Source organism: Cariama cristata, unplaced genomic scaffold (genome assembly GCF_000690535.1).
Source record: "Cariama cristata isolate BGI_N322 unplaced genomic scaffold, ASM69053v1 scaffold2691, whole genome shotgun sequence".
In the NCBI taxonomy this organism is placed as follows: domain Eukaryota; kingdom Metazoa; phylum Chordata; class Aves; order Cariamiformes; family Cariamidae; genus Cariama; species Cariama cristata.
Window position 1 is genome coordinate 22,212 of NW_009598517.1, and position 17,733 is coordinate 39,944.

Sequence of the window (17,733 nt, forward strand, 5' to 3'; positions counted from 1 at the left end):
AAATCAATCTGGTTTCAAAGAAATTACAGGCCAGTGACAACTGCACTGTGGTAAGATTACTGCAGGGATTTGGTTTTAATGAATGCAGCATCTTTAAAGCCTATATGTGGTACCATTATACCAGTGGATGCTGAGGAACCCAGCCTCATCTTGCCATTGCTAACACTGGCAGCAGAGAGTGGGCAAGTGTGATGCTGAGACTCCTGAATTACTTGGAGGTGAGCCAGCTTTGATCGGATGCCTTGGTAGCTTGACACAGTGGTCAAGCTAATGAGTCTGGCTGGAAGTCAGGGCTTATTAGCTCTGATGTACTGCTAAGGTCACATGGGCTATACAGTGTCTCAGTCCCAAGCTGGGAGGTCCATCGTTGTGCTTGGCATGTGAGTGACTTTGACCTCAGATACCTAGTATGCTTTGGTGGAAGAATGATTTATGCTGAAATTTGTGAAGCTCCCAGGCTTTAAGAACATTTTCAGAGGTGATGGTTTTATGAATCCATGTAAATAATATGGGCTTGCTGATGTTGGTGAGCCAAACAGCATTGTGGTTTGCAAAGCATTTTCTGTTTCTGTCTATACCAGGCCAGGTAGTGATCACTGATCATTAACAGTTCAATTTTCTAGCACTATTAATACTATTAGTTTTATGTTTTAAGGATATAAATTACTGCCAGGGTCCCTCACCAAACACCACCTTGTGTAATTTATATCCTAACTAGTCAAAATTTTCATGTTCTTATTAGATAAATGGTTTTCTGCATTCTTTAAAATTTTTGCATATGCATCTGGCCTGTCCAGTTCTAGAGGTAATGGGTGAAGCAAACCCTTGAGGTGGCTTGTGTATGGATGAACAAAACACACATGGAGCCTTCCAGGTAAGAAGAATTGCATCTATGTGAATAACATGGTTTATGTGAGAGTCTTGAAAATGGTATTTAGGAAAGTTCTATATGAAGATCAAGGTCATACCCTTAGGGATTTGATTTTGAATAAGATTTTTTTACTTTATGTTTCAGTGGCTGGTCCCTCACCACTGCCAGCTTGTGAAACTGAGCCCAAAACTAAATAACGGGCATTACCCAGCTCCACGACTCTCCATTTCCTCCCGAGCCACTGTTGTTGCCACCATGGAAGCCCCTTCTCAAGGCCTGCAGACGGTCATGAAATGGAAAACAGTGGTGGCCATCTTTGTCGTGGTGGTAGTTTACCTGGTGACGGGAGGACTCGTCTTCCGTGCCCTGGAGCAGCCTTTTGAAAGCAGGCAGAAGAACACAATCGCACTAGAGAAGGCTGACTTTCTTCGGGAGCATGTTTGTGTAACCCAGCTAGAGCTGGAGACGCTGATTCAGGTAGGCCATGTGAAGAAGACTGTACTTCTGGGAAGTTAGGATAAACAGCTTGGTGGTTTGTTGATCAGCTGAGTCAGTGGGGAAAAAAACTGTTCACAGAGCCCTCACAATGGGCAGTGTGAAGATCAGGCTCTTTCCCAATCATTTCAGAGTCCTGGAAACAGAAACTATGTCTCCAAAAAATTGTAAATAGAGGTTAAATGTATTCCCTAGAATAATGAAAAATGTGTGCAAAGAAAATTAGAACTTAAGATCTTGAAGAAATGTTTGTGAGAGGTAACAGATTTGCAAGACATTTGCCCATCATCTCTGTAAATTTTCAAATGATACTAAGTTCTTGTTTCTTCCTCCAAAATTAAAAACAGGTGAGCAAACAGAAAATGATAGGTGGGAATTCTGAAATAAATATTCAGCCAAGAATTCTGAACTTACTGGTATATTAATTTACAGATTTACTATTGCAAATTTTAGGTAAATGAATGATGATAAAGTATACAGTTAAAATTAGAAAATAATTGCCATTTAAGAACTACAGAATTTTTAGTCTGGTCTAGTATGCAAAGCTTTAGAATCAATTTTGAAGGAAATAAATATAAAATATGTAGGGATAAATGGAAAATGCCAACTAGGGAAGTGCCCCGCTGGACCAGCTGCTTGTGAGCAGAGAAGGACTTGTGGGTGATATGATGGTTGGAGGCCATCTTGGGCATAGCAATGAGGAAATGATGGAGTTCTCGATTTTTAGAGAAGTAAGGAGTTCAGCAGAACTGCTACCTTGGACTACTGGAGGGCAGACTTTGGCCTGTTCAGAGTCCCTTGGGAGGCAGTCTTGAAGGGCAAAGAGGTCCAGGAAGTCTGGAGATTCTTTGAGGAGGAAATCTTAAAGGCATCGGAGCAGGCCGTCCAAATGTGCCAAAAGACAAGCCAGCAGGGAAGAAGCCCAGCCTGGCTGAATGGAGAGATTTGACTGGAACTCAGGAAGAAAAAACTTTGGAAGAAGGGGCAGGCAACTCAGGAGGACTACAAGGATGCTGTGAGGTTATGCAGGGAGAAAGAGCCCAGCTACATCTTAATCTGGCTACTGCTGTAAAAGACAATAAAGAATGTTTCTGAAAATACATTAGCAACAAAAGGAGGGCTAAAGAGAATCCCAATGCTTTATTGGATGCAGGGGGAAACACAGTGATCAAGGATGAGGAAAAGGCTGAGGTACTTAATGTCCTCTTTGCCTCAGTCTTTATTAGTAAGATCAGTTGTTCTCTGGGTACCCAGACCCCTGAGCTGGAAGACAGGGATGGGGAGCAGAATGAAGCCCCATAATCCAAGGCGAAATGGTTAGTGACCTGCTACACCACTTAGAGACACAAAAGTCTATGTGGTTGGATGGGATCCACCCAAGGGTCCTGAGGCAGCTGGGGGAACTGCTCCCCAAGCCACTTTCCATCATTTATCAGCAGTCCTGGCTAACCAGGGTGGTCCCAGTTGACTGGAAGTTAGCAAATGTGATACCCATCTACAAAAAGGGCCAGAAGAAGGATCCATAGAGAATGGCACTGGAACAAGCTGCCCAGGAAAGTGGTTGAGTCACCATCCCTGGAGGCATTTAAAAGACGTGGTGCTTAGAGACATGGTTTAGTGGTGGTCTTGGCAGTGCTAGATTTATGGTTGGGCTCGATGATCTTTAGGGGATCCTTTCCAACCTAAATGATTCTATGATTCTATAATGGAATACCATGCAATAAAGGTCTATCAAGGATAGAGTTATCTTTCATGGATTAAAACCTAGGCAAGGAAAGTATTATGTATCTTACAAGATTTCAGCAGAGTATCTTCTAGGATCCCATGTAGAGACCTATCAGTTAGCCTGGAGAAATAGAGATTAGATAAGAAATGCGAGATATGTAAGGAATATATCCCAAAGTTGAACTTCACCCTCATATTTCAGACCTGAATTTGTATCTGAGCCTTCCAAGAGCACAATGTGTTTCCCTCTGGTGTGTCACACCAGAGATCCGCTGTGATTTCAGGCTATTTGAAAGAATACAGAGCTATCCCCTGAATTCTTGTGTCTATCCACCCAGCTGTGTTATAAAACCCTTTCTATAAGTGAATCAAATTTATAAGCTTAGTATTTCTTTTAAGAAGCTATTCCAGTATCTCATTGGTGTGATGGAAAAAGCATTCTCGTACTTTTCAGCCTGAACTTGTTCAGTTTTCTTGTAATTGGTCTTCTACAGACAACGTCCCATTGCTTAATTGATCCTTATCCCTTGCCCACACGTGTAGGCAGCAATACACTTCTGCCTCTCCTAAGCAAAACACATTCTTTCTCTTTCTTTCTTTGCAGATAGATGTGGGCTCTCCCTGCTTGTGCTCTGTGTTCACAGAAGACAGGTCAGTTCTGAGTCAGAAGCTGTGTGCCTGTACCTTTGGGCAGCCTGGTGCAGGAGCTAAGAAACCAAATCCGCTTCAACAGGAAGCGGTATTGTGCTGCTGTGACTATACAGCTTTTGGATCAAGGCTGGCTTGGCTCACATCCTTCATCTGTCTGCAAAAGACAGGTGAACATGTTTGGTTGGCAGGGTGAAGTCTTTTCAGGGATATTGGTTCAGATGTGTTTCTCATGGCAGCGTTGCAGAGATCTGTATTTCCCTCAACTCCTTAGGTATAATGTGTGCTGGCTAATTAAAGGATTTAAAAAAAATAATAAAAGCAAGAAATTTGTATTCCCTTGATGGGAATGTCACTATTAAAAGATATGCAAAATGCTTTCTTTTCTACCAGAAAGCAGAATACGTAATAGGTGCAACAAGCAAAACATCTCTAAAGGATGGTAGACTCCTGCATATCAACTGCAGTGCAGAGATTTCTAAATAGCCCTTATTCTCTAACCTAAGCTATGTACCAGTTTTAATTATTTTACACAATATTTTTGCTTCTTTTACCTCAAAAGTGGTGACACTAAAATAAAAAATGGGCATACAGTGTCATTAGAAGGCAGCTATTCTGAATGAATCTTATCATCTCTTGAGATTTCAGTATGTCCTCAGGCATTACACTGGGTAACTGGAAATCATTTTGCAAAGGTAAATTAAATGGGTTTAGCAGCTTAACATGGGAATGTCTTAAGGCCAAGTGATGTGAAATATTGAAACAGATTTGTCAATAAAGAACAAGTTCCTTTGGATTCTTTTATATGTCTGGGGTGAAACTAGCTCCAGGGATGTAGTTGGGTATGCTGATACAGAAAACTCTGATTGTAACTGACTTGCACAGAAGAACAGTGAACCCACTGCTTGAAGATAATGTCACGGGGTTAAAGTCATGCTTTCGTGCTTTCATGTCAATAACCTCAAAAGTGACATCTCTCTGGCTGGCACAATGCATTTCTGCATTGCACCAAATGCTGCATCTGCCTTTACAACTGTGATTTCAGACTGACGTGGCAACCTTCATGGGTCCTGACTGCTGTGCTGTGTGGCAGTCAGCACCTGGCTACCACTGTTGAGCTATTTATAATTAATGTTATTTGACTACCTGAAAGCCTTTAGATGAACACAGATCATACTCTCCAGAATGACTGTGTTGACTAACCTTTGTGATTTGGAGAATATGGGGAAAAAAAAGAGACACCTTAGAACTAGCTTGTATCCTTTTGCTGTGGGGGTGACTCTGGGAACAATCTTTTAAGGAGAAGAGGAAAGGACTGTTATGGTCTTTACAAGGCTAATGATGGAAAAATTTATCCCTTTGCCTAAATTTCAGTATTTCAAAGGATTCTCCTTTGGAAAACCTATAAGGAAGATGTACAGCACTGTATGAGGAAGCTGTTAAAATTTAGTGTGGGTGAGACATCTTTTCCAACTTGGTCTTCAATAACTCATTGCAAATATTAGCACTGGTACAACAAATGTGAACTGCTGAGTCCAGACTGTGAAGTTCATTCATAGACTTCAGAAGTAATATAGTGAATAAAGCAGTGTAAATCCCTAGGAAGATTCAAAGTATTTTAAATTTGTATTTATCTCTTGGGTTTTGGTTCAGGTCTGTCTAATACTAACACAACGACAGATAATTTTTTCTTAACAGTAGCAAGTATTTCACAGGGCTGTCTATATTACCCAAAGTTACCTGAAGTGGAAGTTCTTAACTGTGTATCTGTAAAGCCCATTTCTGCTTCTGGAGACATTTGTTGCAGTGAAGCAAGTTCATTATTTAATGTCTTACGTGATTTACAACCTGGCACAATGGTGAAAACCAGAATAAGAAAATGACAAAATTGTGTGGTCTATCTCGACACTTTTGAGTTTTCAGTTAGAGAGAAGTGAAATATAGAATATGCTAAAAGACAATGAAACTTGAGGTGCTTCAAGTACATTTAGCTGTATTGTACCCATTTGAACAAATAGCAGAAGGCAGCAGGACTCAAGTGACTGGACATACAGTTGAAAAGAAAAATAACATTGGTAGTTACACTTGCTAACATATTATAAAACTTTTCTTTTTTTGTTCTTATATGTCATAGCATAAGCTAATTAGTAGCTGGGGTCAAAAAGAAGTCATCTTGCCTTTGTGATAATGCACACTTAGAGCGTATAATGGGGAGGTTATACCTCTCAGAAAGATCAGATGTTATCTGTCATTAGGAGAGGCAGGCAGGAAGACTATCAATGTGTTTTGGTAAAATGATTCCGATGGACCTGATAAGGGTATTCATGTTCTGTTTCTATGTAGCCTGTGCACCATGTATGAGTAAAAACTTGTAATGAGCCCTGCTTTCATAATGAGCCCTGCACAATGACGCAAGATAGACTGCTTGCTATTGTTAAGAAGTTGCTTAATTTATTGGCAGGCTGCTTTCTTCTTCCTTTTCCTTCAGGGTTTAAAATTGAGGAGTGTGAGTGATTATAGTATTAAAAAAAATCACCCACCTGGGAACTAAGTCATATTATCAATGTCCACTAATGACTACAGCAACTCATTAGACTTAGCCTGTAAGCTGAAAAGGAAGCAGATCTGAAAATAAGCTAGTCAGGTTTTACTGGCTAATTATGTAAAAGTTCATATCTTGATTAGTGTTCTGAACTACCTTTGCCCTGATGGTAAGCAAGAAAGGGAACATCCTGTAAAGATGTTTCAGTTTTCAGCTGCTTCACAGGTTCACTAGTGTCATAAGCCAGCTTGTCTTTTCAGTGTGTTTCCTTGTAAAACGAAGAGAACTTGGATGGTTTTCATGTGCTAGAAGAAAACTCTAGATGGAGCAGGAAAAAAATGTATTTTGAGTTAACTGTGGGGAAGACTTGCCTGTTGCTGAAGACACGAAAATATTATTTGAACTGTGAAGAAAAACAATGGTAAATATCCGATTATTGAACTTTCTGCCTGTGCCTCTGGAGGCTGTCTTCCAACTTCCCTTCTGCCTCTGATCTTTGTTTTACCTTATTCCCCTAAAAGGCTATGAAAAAAGATCTCTTGAGTCCTGTCTAAGTTGGTGCAGGCACCCTACTTTGTAACTTCAGTCCAGAGATACTCCAGTTGTATAGGAGACAGACTGAGCCTAGGATGCTGCAGAAGTTTGCAGCTGTCCTGTAGCTATGTTGCTTGCAGAACTTAGCTAAGAAGTTTGCAGGGAGCTAAGCCCTTTGGACTTACATCTCTGTGCATGTCCGTTGTTGAATGCTGTAAGTCTGCCCTCAGACACAGTCCATGCACGACAATCATATCACTATAAGTGTAGGTAGATCACTACCTGGCTGATTGTCGCCTGAAGACCTTTATGGGATAGGCAGAAATATTTAAGGGATGGGCTTTCAAAGCTTATCACTTGATTATACCTGAATAAAAATTACTAGCCTTGGTCCTTTGAAAATGCTGTTGTGGAAAAGTGAATAAATGGGAATTTATAATGAGGATCCCTTAGTCACTGTATAAGGGGTGGTGAGAATAAGTAGAGAGGTAAGAAGTACAGAGAAAAGTTTTTAAGGAATTAGTCTTTAAAAACTGCTTGCTAGTAAGAAGCATCCTAAAAATTGTACTAGAGAAACATCAGAGCATGAAAGGCAATTGAAATAACTTTTTGTATGCTTGATAGGAGTCTGGTTGGAAAAGAATTGTGGAGGGAGATAATCATTATTGGATTAGCATGATCTGTGGAAAGGAATTAACGGAACTAGAAAAAAGATGACAAGAATTTTCTTTGCTTTGCTCTTTTCTTTTCTTTTCTTTTCTTTTCTTTTCTTTTCTTTTCTTTTCTTTTCTTTCCTCTCCTCTCCTCTCCTCTCCTCTCCTATCCCAGACACCTTCACCAGCTTCAACTTAAAATGTTTTCTTTTCTTTTCTTTTCTTTTCTTTTTTTTCCTCTCCTCTCCTCTCCTCTCCTCTCCTCTCCTCTTCACTTCTCTTCTTCCTATCCTTGGTTACACATAGGGCACATCCTTTGAGCAGCTCAGTACTCAAGAGGGGTATTATGCTTGTCCTTGGAAAAGATTTGTCTTCATGCTTGGGTTCTTACTAGAGAAATTAAAGAAACATGAACAAGTGAAACAGATAGAAGCCTTTATTGCCAGGGAAACTAGAAACATTCTCTTTGCTTCCTGTCTCTTCATCAGCTGTACTAGCTCCCAGCTATCTTGTTGCCTATGGGCATAACTCCAGACTTTTTCTTGATATAGTTGTCTTAATTAGTGACCAAGGTACCCAATACATTAGTGAAGGCTGGCATGTACTCATTCATGCAGCAAGGAGGATCAGATATGTGAGTATCTGGGCACAGTGAGAACAACCTGCACCCCAGGGGACAGGCAGCTGGCAGCTGTGGATCCCAGTTGCCAGCCAGGGAGCATGACTAGCCAGGGGCAGCCAGGGACATCCCCCAGCCCAGTCTGTAAGGCACCTCCCTGAGGATGGGGACGGCTGAGGCTGGGCCAGGACATCAGCCCAGAGGTCAGGCCCCAGCTTGGCAGAGCCTGTGACTGGGCAGGACAGGGCTATGTGGAGCTGGAGCCCAACACTTGTACGACATTGCTTGGGCAGGGACTGAGATGGTCTCGTGAGAGCTCACCTGCAGCACTGCCTTCAGAAGAATGCTGGGGAGGGACATTTTACACGGGCATATAGTGATAGGCCAAGGGGCAATGGCCTTAAACTTAAAGAGGGTAGATTTAGATTAGATATAAGGAAGAAATTCTTCACAGTAAGGGTGATGAGGCACTGGCACAGGTTGCCCAGAGAAGCTGTGGATGCCCCATCCCTGGAAGTGTTCAGGGCAAGGTTGGATGGGGCTTTGAGCAACCTGGTCTAGTGGAAGGTGTCCCTGCCCATGGCAGGGAGGTTGGAACTAGATGATCTTTAAGGTCTCTTCCAACCAAACCGTTCTATGATTCTATGACTCTATGAAACCCCAGTAGCTTCTATTTGGTGTAAGAAGAATATAATTAATTTTATCCATATAGAAGAGATACTATTTTGATCTTATGTTGTGGGGGGGAACTCTTGATGCCTGGTGAGACAAATTAGTGTTCACTATACGTTTCTTTGGACTTTGAGTCCTATATGTTAACAACTAGGTAGCCCAGGGTGGGGCCATGCCTCATAGCCTTTAAATATTGCTTCCTGAATATCAACAGTTGGAATTGATAAAGCCTATTCCAGATTGAGGTGGAGTCTGGATTGCACTCTCTTTGGGAATACAGGATTCAGTCATCCCAGTATCACCACATGTGCTGGGCTTTTGTTGTGGGATTTACCTTCTGTCCCATGCAGATTCGCCAGACCACTTGGTCTTTTTGGTTACAGAAGGACTGTAGTGTGCTGATACCAAAGGGGCCGAGAGTAAAACAGACATCTATACAACGATAAGGAACCAAACTGAAAATTGTGATCAGAAATATGTGGGTTTTTTTAAAAAAAAGTACTTGAATTTACTTTGGTAGTTTTGTCATTTCCCTCACTCCTATCTGCCTATCAGCTTTGGGACACATTCATTACTTGAACAGCAAGAAAGACAATTTCAGTCCTTTGAGGTATTCCAAGTTATTGCCTTCCCTGAGTGGGTGGCATTTCAAAATATAAATTACCATAGATTAATAATTATTAATTAAAGAAGAATCTTTTTGAATTTACTAAAAATATTGAAAAAATGTTGTGCACTGTGCATGTAACTCCTCTTGAGAAGGGAGAAGGAATCCGGAAAGGAGTAAGTGTGAAACAGCTATGGGTACTTTGATGACCTGCTACTTTTGGTAATACTTCAACTATAAAAATACTTGAAACTACTAGTCCAAAATGTCTTAAATGTGGAAGGTTTGCCAACAGAGCGGTTAACACTCTGAAAATTAGTTCTTTCCCAAAATAACCTGAGGATGCAGCTCTTCAGGTCATGCTGCAAAGCCTATCTGAAGTTTCATAGATGGGAAACTGTTATAAAATTTCATGGTCTGTGTGAACTGAGATAGTCTTACCAGTGATAGCATCCTTGTTTGAGTTTTGTGTCAGTCTTGATGTAGCAGGATACTTCTGTGTAGGTGGACTTGTGGTGGTGGTAGTAAAGCATCCTTTACTCATCACATGACCTGAAATTGCATATTTAAGTGCTGGTAACGGGAGGACTGCTCTCCTCTTACAGCTCCCTTTCTGTTCTCCATCACTGTATGCAAAATACTATGTATTAAGAGATAGCATTGGGCTAGTTGGATATATATAAATGAATGATGTCAGCCAAGCTTTAAAGAAAAAATGAATTTGTTCTGGATGAAAAGGGAGCCTGAGAAGCTCAAAGCTACCTGTGGCAACACGACAGTCCTTCATTTCAGGAGTTAGTGCTTGGCTCTAATAGCCTTGCTTAACTGTGTAAACTCAAATGTGATTAAAGTGTTGTAATTAGCTCGCTGACGTTCACACACTCAAGGGGAAGGCAAGCAGCGGTCAAGGGGAAGGCAAGCAGCATTCCTTGGCAGAAGTAACATGCAGGGGTAGTTGACAGTGTGTCATGGCCTATTTAAACAGGCAACCTGTCTGTTATGCTGATTTACACTCTGCTGGGTAAACAAATAAATGATCTCTGCTTTCACACCACCTGTAATATGCCAGCAACTGGTACAGAAGCCCTTTCAAAGGATTTGGACCTAAACACTTCCTTTCTCTATATCCCTGTTTCTTTTTGGACAAGTGCTGAGGAACCCTGGCTTTCTGCCACATGAAATGCAACCAGTCCAGTCTGGAGCTTGCTCATGCTGTAATTTCACTATCAGCTTAGCCTGGCATGCAGCAGCTCTACTGTTAAAAAAGGCTAAATGGCTGTCCCGTACTGATTTCTTCAGATATACCTGCCCTCTGTTCTTCCCCACGTGCCTTTTTTCCCACTCCTTTCCCCTTTTGTGGGGCAATGTGATGAATTAATAAAAACTGGGGAGCAGATTAGCTGAAACTAGCCCAACGAAACAAATTTGGTAGAGGAACATTTGTAATGATTAAGTCAGTTGGACATATAGGCAAAAAATGGGTGAGAAAAAGTGCAAAATGGAAGGGGAAGAAAAGAAAAAAAAAGTGATGAGCCATCAGAGGGAAGAGGTGAATGAGGAGAAAAGTGTATCATGAAAGCTAGGCATAGAAGAGGTGTTAAATGGGGGTATTTAAAAGTCAATGCTAAAAGCACAAGAGAATATGATGTTATAGAGAAGATTAGGAAACAAATCATAGACATGAATAGATAAGAAGTGGGGTAATGGTGAAATAGAATGGTTAACCTTACTTTGCACATGGACTGTATACAGAAAGGTGAAATAAAAAATCACAGTGACAATTCGTAGATCATAAGTCAGAGGGAAAAGAGAAGTAGCTAAAGAAGTGGAATAAGAAAAGTCAAAACAGACTTGTATTGATAGGTGGGAATTCTGTGTTGAACAAAGAGAAGATGTAAGAGGCAGCACTCTGCCTCTCCCGTTGAGCCCAGCAATAAGTTCACTGAAATAACGAAAGCTAAAGGCTGGTGGCAATATTGAGGAGGAGGAGCAAATATCAGAGTGAGAGAGAAGGAGTAGATCTGGCAGTAGTGTTAGTAGTATGATAACCAATGTGAAATGAGGTTGGAACAGAATGGGAGAAAGGTAAAGAGCTGGAAATGTAAGAGACAGAAAGAGAGATGATTGGTTCCTTTGCATTGGTTTTATGGAAATTAATTTCAGTTGGGAACATTTGGGAAAGATAGGTTTACTTTGAAAGGCAGTCATTTTAGCTGCTCTTCTTCCAGAGTGAGGTCTGGATTTCTCTATGACAGGCAATGGATTGCATGAGATCTACAAGCAACTAGAGAATATGTACCAAAGGGCATCTCAAAAGTGAACACAGAGCAATTCAACTGGATCTGCCAGATGCTGATCACAGATTTATTTCTGTGCTTTGGAGGCTGATGTATTTCGCTCTATCTTCCTTTGGACTGTGAAGCTGCAATGAAAGGCAAATGTGTATGTCCCCATGATACAATACGGTGCATTTTTAGAAATTCCCAAGCAGACATTCAGCAAGCTGATATGTCTGCCTGGTTTGATTCAGTGCTGTGTGAGACATAGGACAGTGATCTCAAAGCAGTATTGCTACCTCAGCTTCTGTTCTGGATTTAGTTCATTCAAGCACTAGCTGGGAGTCTCTGTACCATGCTATATTTGTGGACATGTGATCACGTCCAGTGTGGCAACTGGGAAGTCCTAGCTGATCATAAAGTTATTTTATGATGTTTAAATAGCTATGCTATTTTTTTTCATTTCAAATGGGATATATAGCTCTTATTTTTTCTTTAGTTAGCATAAAATATGAATAGCTTAATCAATTATTAATTGTCCAGGAATTAAAATCCTTGGCTGACTAGCTTCAGTTGACTTCATGAACATTATTTGTATTTACGACCCTTCTGGCTGCTTCTAACATCAGCTATTCCCATTGGGGAATTTTTCCTTTGGCAGTTATTTCTACAAGAGCGATATTTACGGATCTCTTTGTGGTGTTGGTCTTCTACTCAATTGCTTTGTATCTTTTCTCATTTGTCTATGCATTGTATCTTTCTTCTACCTTAATAGCTATTTAGTTCAGTCATATATACAGCTCTTGTGTACACAGGATGCTACTATACTTTGAACAGGTATTAAAAAGTTTAAATCTAAGCTGTTCCCATGGTCCTAGAAATTTCCCTTTGGAGCCTATACCAGTTTGCATAGGGTATGGTAAGGCATGCATAAGGCTGACTTGTCTCTTTCTTTGCAGCATGCTATTGATGCTGATAATGCAGGAGTCAGTCCCATAGGAAATTCCTCTAACAACAGCAGTCATTGGGACCTCGGAAGTGCCTTTTTCTTTGCTGGAACAGTCATCACAACAATAGGTATGTTTATTTTTTATCTTTTAAAATACACAGTCACACTGAGACCTGGATAATGAAATAAATTGGAGGAGGGTAGATCACAAAGAAATAAAGTGGTTGAACTGTATTTCTTTCAGTTCTCAGAAGGCATGCCTCTGATATGTGTCAAGGGCATTGAGCCTCTGGGTAAATATCAGAAACTGTTTACACAATTAGGGTAAAATAGCAATGTTGAATTGAAAAGAAGTAGCACTGATGTAGCTAAGGCTTTATAACCCTGTTCTTGATGTAGATGCAGGTGGTCTTAACTTTCACTAAAAAGATTAAGAACCAGTACCCAATGAAATAATTGTTCTATTGTTGTTGGTAATTTGGATTTGAATATTACAGATGAATTTACCTATAAGGGCAACTTTCTTCCTAAGTATTTCAGTTAATTTTGGCTTATGTTTTGAAGTTTGATATAAGTAATTCTCATACCCTACTCCTTGAAACTAGAAATGTATTCACATAAATATCACATCCTTTTTAAAATCCTTTCTCGCTTTCAAACGATGGTGGATTGACCTTGGCTGGACAGCAGGTGCCCACCAAGCCACTCTATCACTCCCCTCCTCAGCAGGCTGGAGGGGGAGAAAAGTAAGATGGAAAAAAACTCGTGGGTCAAGATAAAGGCAGTTTAATAAAGCAAAATCAAAAGCTGCTTACAGAAGCAAAGGAAAACAAAAGATTTATTCTCCACTTTCCATCAGCAGGTGATGTCCAGCCATTTCCTGAGAAGCACGGCTTCAGTACACATAGCAGTTGCTCCAGAAGACAAACGTCTTAATAACGAATACCCTGCCACCTCCTCCTTTCTCTTAGCTTTTATTGCTGAGCAGACGCCATACAGTATGGAGTATCCCTTTGGTCAGTTTGGGTCAGCTGTCCTGGCTATGACCCTTCCCAAGACCTTGCCCACCCTCATCCCACTGGTGAGGGGGGAATGTTGGAGGGACAGCCTTGATGCTGTGTGAGCACTGCTCAGCAGTAGCCAAAACTCTGGTGTGTTATCAACACCCTTCTAGCTACCAATACAAACCACAGCACTGTGAGGGCTGATATGGGGAAAATTAACTCCATCTCAGCCAGACCCAATACACATACTAATAATTGGAAGGAATTCCATGAATTACATTCTGTAAAGAAATCCAACTTTTTTTTTTTTTTCCATTCTAGAATTCATGGCCTTGAAAAAATGACAATTTACTCTTTATTAGATGAAGGGTATAGTGAATTGCTCCATTTACTTTTCTTGAACCACTAATTTTAGTAAGTTAATTATTCAGGCCCTTATCATCTGTCCCCCCTATATATTGTGTCCAATGTATTTAGCCTCTTGATCTCTGAATGCCGGTCTTAGATATGCTAAGGTTTTTATCCTCTGCTCTGTGAGCCGGTTCCTCTCTTGAAGATTGTTCAAACAGCTGGGATTTCAGAAGATGGTCTGAAGGAAAAAAATGATAAACTGATAACATTGATGATAAAGTTAATCTGCTGATAATTATATAGTGGCTTTATAATTTTACGCTTGATTAAAATGCTGTTATGGTTAGAGATTAAGAGATCTGATCATTTGGAAATCATTGGCAAATTGTTGCTTTTTATTTGCCTTTGAGTATTCTTCTGATTCAAATATTGGATAAAGTGCTTCTCTGTATTACAACTGTGATGAACATCAGTATCACAGCTGTGATACTGGTGACTGTATGATCTGACGATCACATAACCCTTCATTAAAGTCTGAGAATCTGACTGAATTCTGCAGGTTCTTTATGCAGGTAATACAACAAAAAGAATCCTGTGGCAGTTACAAGACTTGCTGTGGTGATCATCTCGAATAGTGGAGTCTGCCTTTGGCTCTGCCTTTTCTTTGTTGTCAGAGTGAGGGTGAAAGAGCAATTGTATAGAGTGTACTCCTCCCTATGTTCCTCTATATACTAAGCTACATTACCATGTATTTTTAACAGTAGCATAAAAACAGTGGGTAACAAGAAAGAAAACATTTGTGAATCAAATGTAAGAAAACCCTCCCTTAATATTTGTTTACTCAATAGACCCAAGTGACAGGCTTTTAAACTACTCATTTAAATAAATGCCACTATGTAGGCATAGTTTATGTAGGCATACTCATTGACATCTGCTATTTAAAAAACTTATTGAAAAGAGCTTGGATTTTTGCCCATATTTGCTTTAAATTTTCCATGAATGAGATTTTTATAGGCTGCATAATGTCCACATATTGTGTCTGGGCGTGAAAATGATTTTATTTATCCACCAGAACCCTGTTAGGTCTCCTCTTAGGCAGACACTCATCAGAATACCTGGTCAACCTCACTCCACTGGCCTGTGGAACATGGATTTTCTTGGACTTTTAGGAGAAATCTGAGATCATGGATGCAGCCATGAAAATGCTTGTGAGTTGAGAGGGAGGCAGTGTTGCATGTCAGCATAGTCCTATCACCATCCCATGACAGAGGGATATATCTAGTGCCAGTGTCACAAACCTAACAGGATTAGGACCTGGGACCCCAGCCTTAATTCCCAAGGACCAGGAGGAATTGCTGTAGCTGAAGCAGACACTCTCTTAGATCTCCATCTCTGTTTTTCCACTTTATTTTGTCAGTGATTTGTGATTGTGTGATCACTTTTAATACTCAAATAATTATGTACAGTCAGAATACAAATCTCTATAACATTTCAATAAAGATACCTATTCTTGAATAAGAAGATACAAATATTGCTGCCACAATTCTTGTTTTTTCTCTTTAAATTTTAACAGAAATACCATAGTCACTGGAGTCATAATGCTCTACGTAGATTCCTAAGGTTAAATTCACATGGGTGGTGCAGGGAAGGGAAGAAGTGCCTGAACAAACTGTGGTGACTACACATTTACTGCATAGTACAGGTGGAGAGCTGCCTTTCCGCCATTATCAGATATTCCCAATATTTTATCTGGAGTTACAAGGCTGGGGATTGAAACCAAATGTGCCCAAACATGCTTGGGCCAAAATGAGAGTATTCACTCAGGATATGCAGCTGGATAATTATGTCTTGGTCGGAATCTGTCATCTTTTCAACAGCCCCAGGTTACCCTAACAGAGGATGGAAGGCAGGCATGTATGCACCTTTATTACAGCATCAGTAATGATTTTTAAATATAAATGGAGCCAGATATTCAATGGGAAGGCTTAAAAACTTTCCTATTAAAAGCTATTAAAAAACCTCATGAAATACAAATGTTAGTGTCTTTATTGTCAAATTGAAAGGGGAACTGAATAAAGAGTTCAAGGGCAGATTTGCACAGCATGGGTATAGTTTGGGGGCTGCAGTGTAACTGGTCAGTGTGATGAGGGGCTGAGGAAATTATGAGCTAACCACTGAAAATGAGCCTTGCCAGGTGAAATACACTCCCATCCAGAAGTCATTGGCACAGCCCAAGAGGAGCAGCAGCGCGCAGGCACCAGGCCAGCACGGAGGGATTTTTGTGCCATGATAAATCAAGCTAGGTTAATTAATCAAGAAACAACTTTAGATAGGACCTGAATCTATAGAAAATACGGGTAACTGAGGCTACAAGAAGAAATTAATCACACGGGGTAGCTTGCCTGGGAAATGACATCATGCCATGGAAAGTCTGTAAATAGGAATTATATATGGAACAAAGATATGCCTGCAGGAACAGCAGTTTTTCTAAACGCATTAGTTTTTCTAAAAAGCCATGTATAATTTCTGAGAGTCTGACAGTTGTTTTTCTCCTCAGGGTATGGGAACATTGCCCCAAGCACTGTTGGAGGCAAGGTTTTCTGCATCTTGTATGCCATCTTTGGGATTCCACTATTTGGCTTCTTGCTGGCTGGGATTGGAGACCAACTTGGAACCATATTTGGCAAGGGTATTGCAAGGGTGGAAAAAGTTTTCAGAGTAAGTTCACTGTCAGTTTTTTGCTTGTGTTGTATAACTTGCTTTTAATTCTGTTGCTGTTACCTGCAGTCCTTTTTATGTGTTGGGTACCACGAAATATTTACATGTCTAGTTGAGATGATGCTTAACGTCCTTAGGAGACTCAGTAGTCAGTGGAGAGAAATAGACTTCTGTAGATGGTGATGCAAGGGTTATAGATCAGGCTCTGAATTTCCTTCTTGAGGCTGTCTCTGGGGAATATATCTCCTAAGCTAGGTTTCTCACAAGGACTGATTGTAGAACAGCCTTCAAAACACCACAGGTTGCTTTGGACTTGTACGTCTGTTCACTGAAAACAGAGAGAAGGTAGCGTAACTTCTGGAGGAACAGGGATGCAGAGTAGGTCCTGACTATTACTAATAAAGCCTAAAAGACTTGGAAAGCAGGGTTACTGGAGTGAATGTGAACTTGGGAAGAGAGAGAGATGAGTGGAACACTTTCACTGCAAGAAGACAGATGTGTTGGAGTAGATTTGCAGCTGCAAAAACTGCCATAATGCCACTGACTGGAATCATGTTCATGGTATTTACCTACCGTGCCTACCATGGATACAGCGTGCACTAGATTTCTGTATAGACTTTCTCGTATGTAATTTCCCTTCATGTTGCCAGTACCCTCTATTTTTGAGTCTATATCATTGTAAGCAGTTCTTTCACAAGCAGTGCCACAGACCTGGCAAGTGCTATTTTCCTAATTTGCCGATGGTTCACTTCAGGGATTCTCTCTTTGAAGCAGAACTTCTAGAAGTGACCTGTGTGATGGTTCCCTTGGAGGTGGCGTAACTGGAGGTAAGTCTTTCCAGGGATGGAGTGGATGAGAAGCTGTCCAAGTTGGTTAGTTTAATAGGCATCTATTTCTAAAACATGCCCACGGATGAGAGAAAATTACTTGTAACTGTTTTTGAAAGGAAGTAATTGAGTATTAGACTGGAGTATGAGCAATTTCCCTTTTAATTAATTACTGTGAAGAGTCCCAGACCAGTCATAAGGAGTATCTTTCAGGCTAAATGTGGAAAAAGGTGACTAGAGAT

The 17,733-nt window shown here is 40.5% G+C and overlaps 1 protein-coding gene across 1 annotated transcript; it reads left to right on the plus strand.

Annotated features, from left to right (window-relative positions):
- Nucleotides 1-1,015: 1,015 nt before the first annotated feature.
- LOC104168655 (potassium channel subfamily K member 10-like) lies at nt 1,016-16,664 on the plus strand (the record flags this gene model as incomplete). The annotated part of the gene is given in 4 exon segments (XM_009709315.1): nt 1,016-1,062; nt 1,064-1,348; nt 12,602-12,719; nt 16,504-16,664. Coding segments are annotated over 4 exon segments (611 nt in total), but the record flags the coding sequence as incomplete, so codon positions are not given.
- Nucleotides 16,665-17,733: the final 1,069 nt, after the last annotated feature.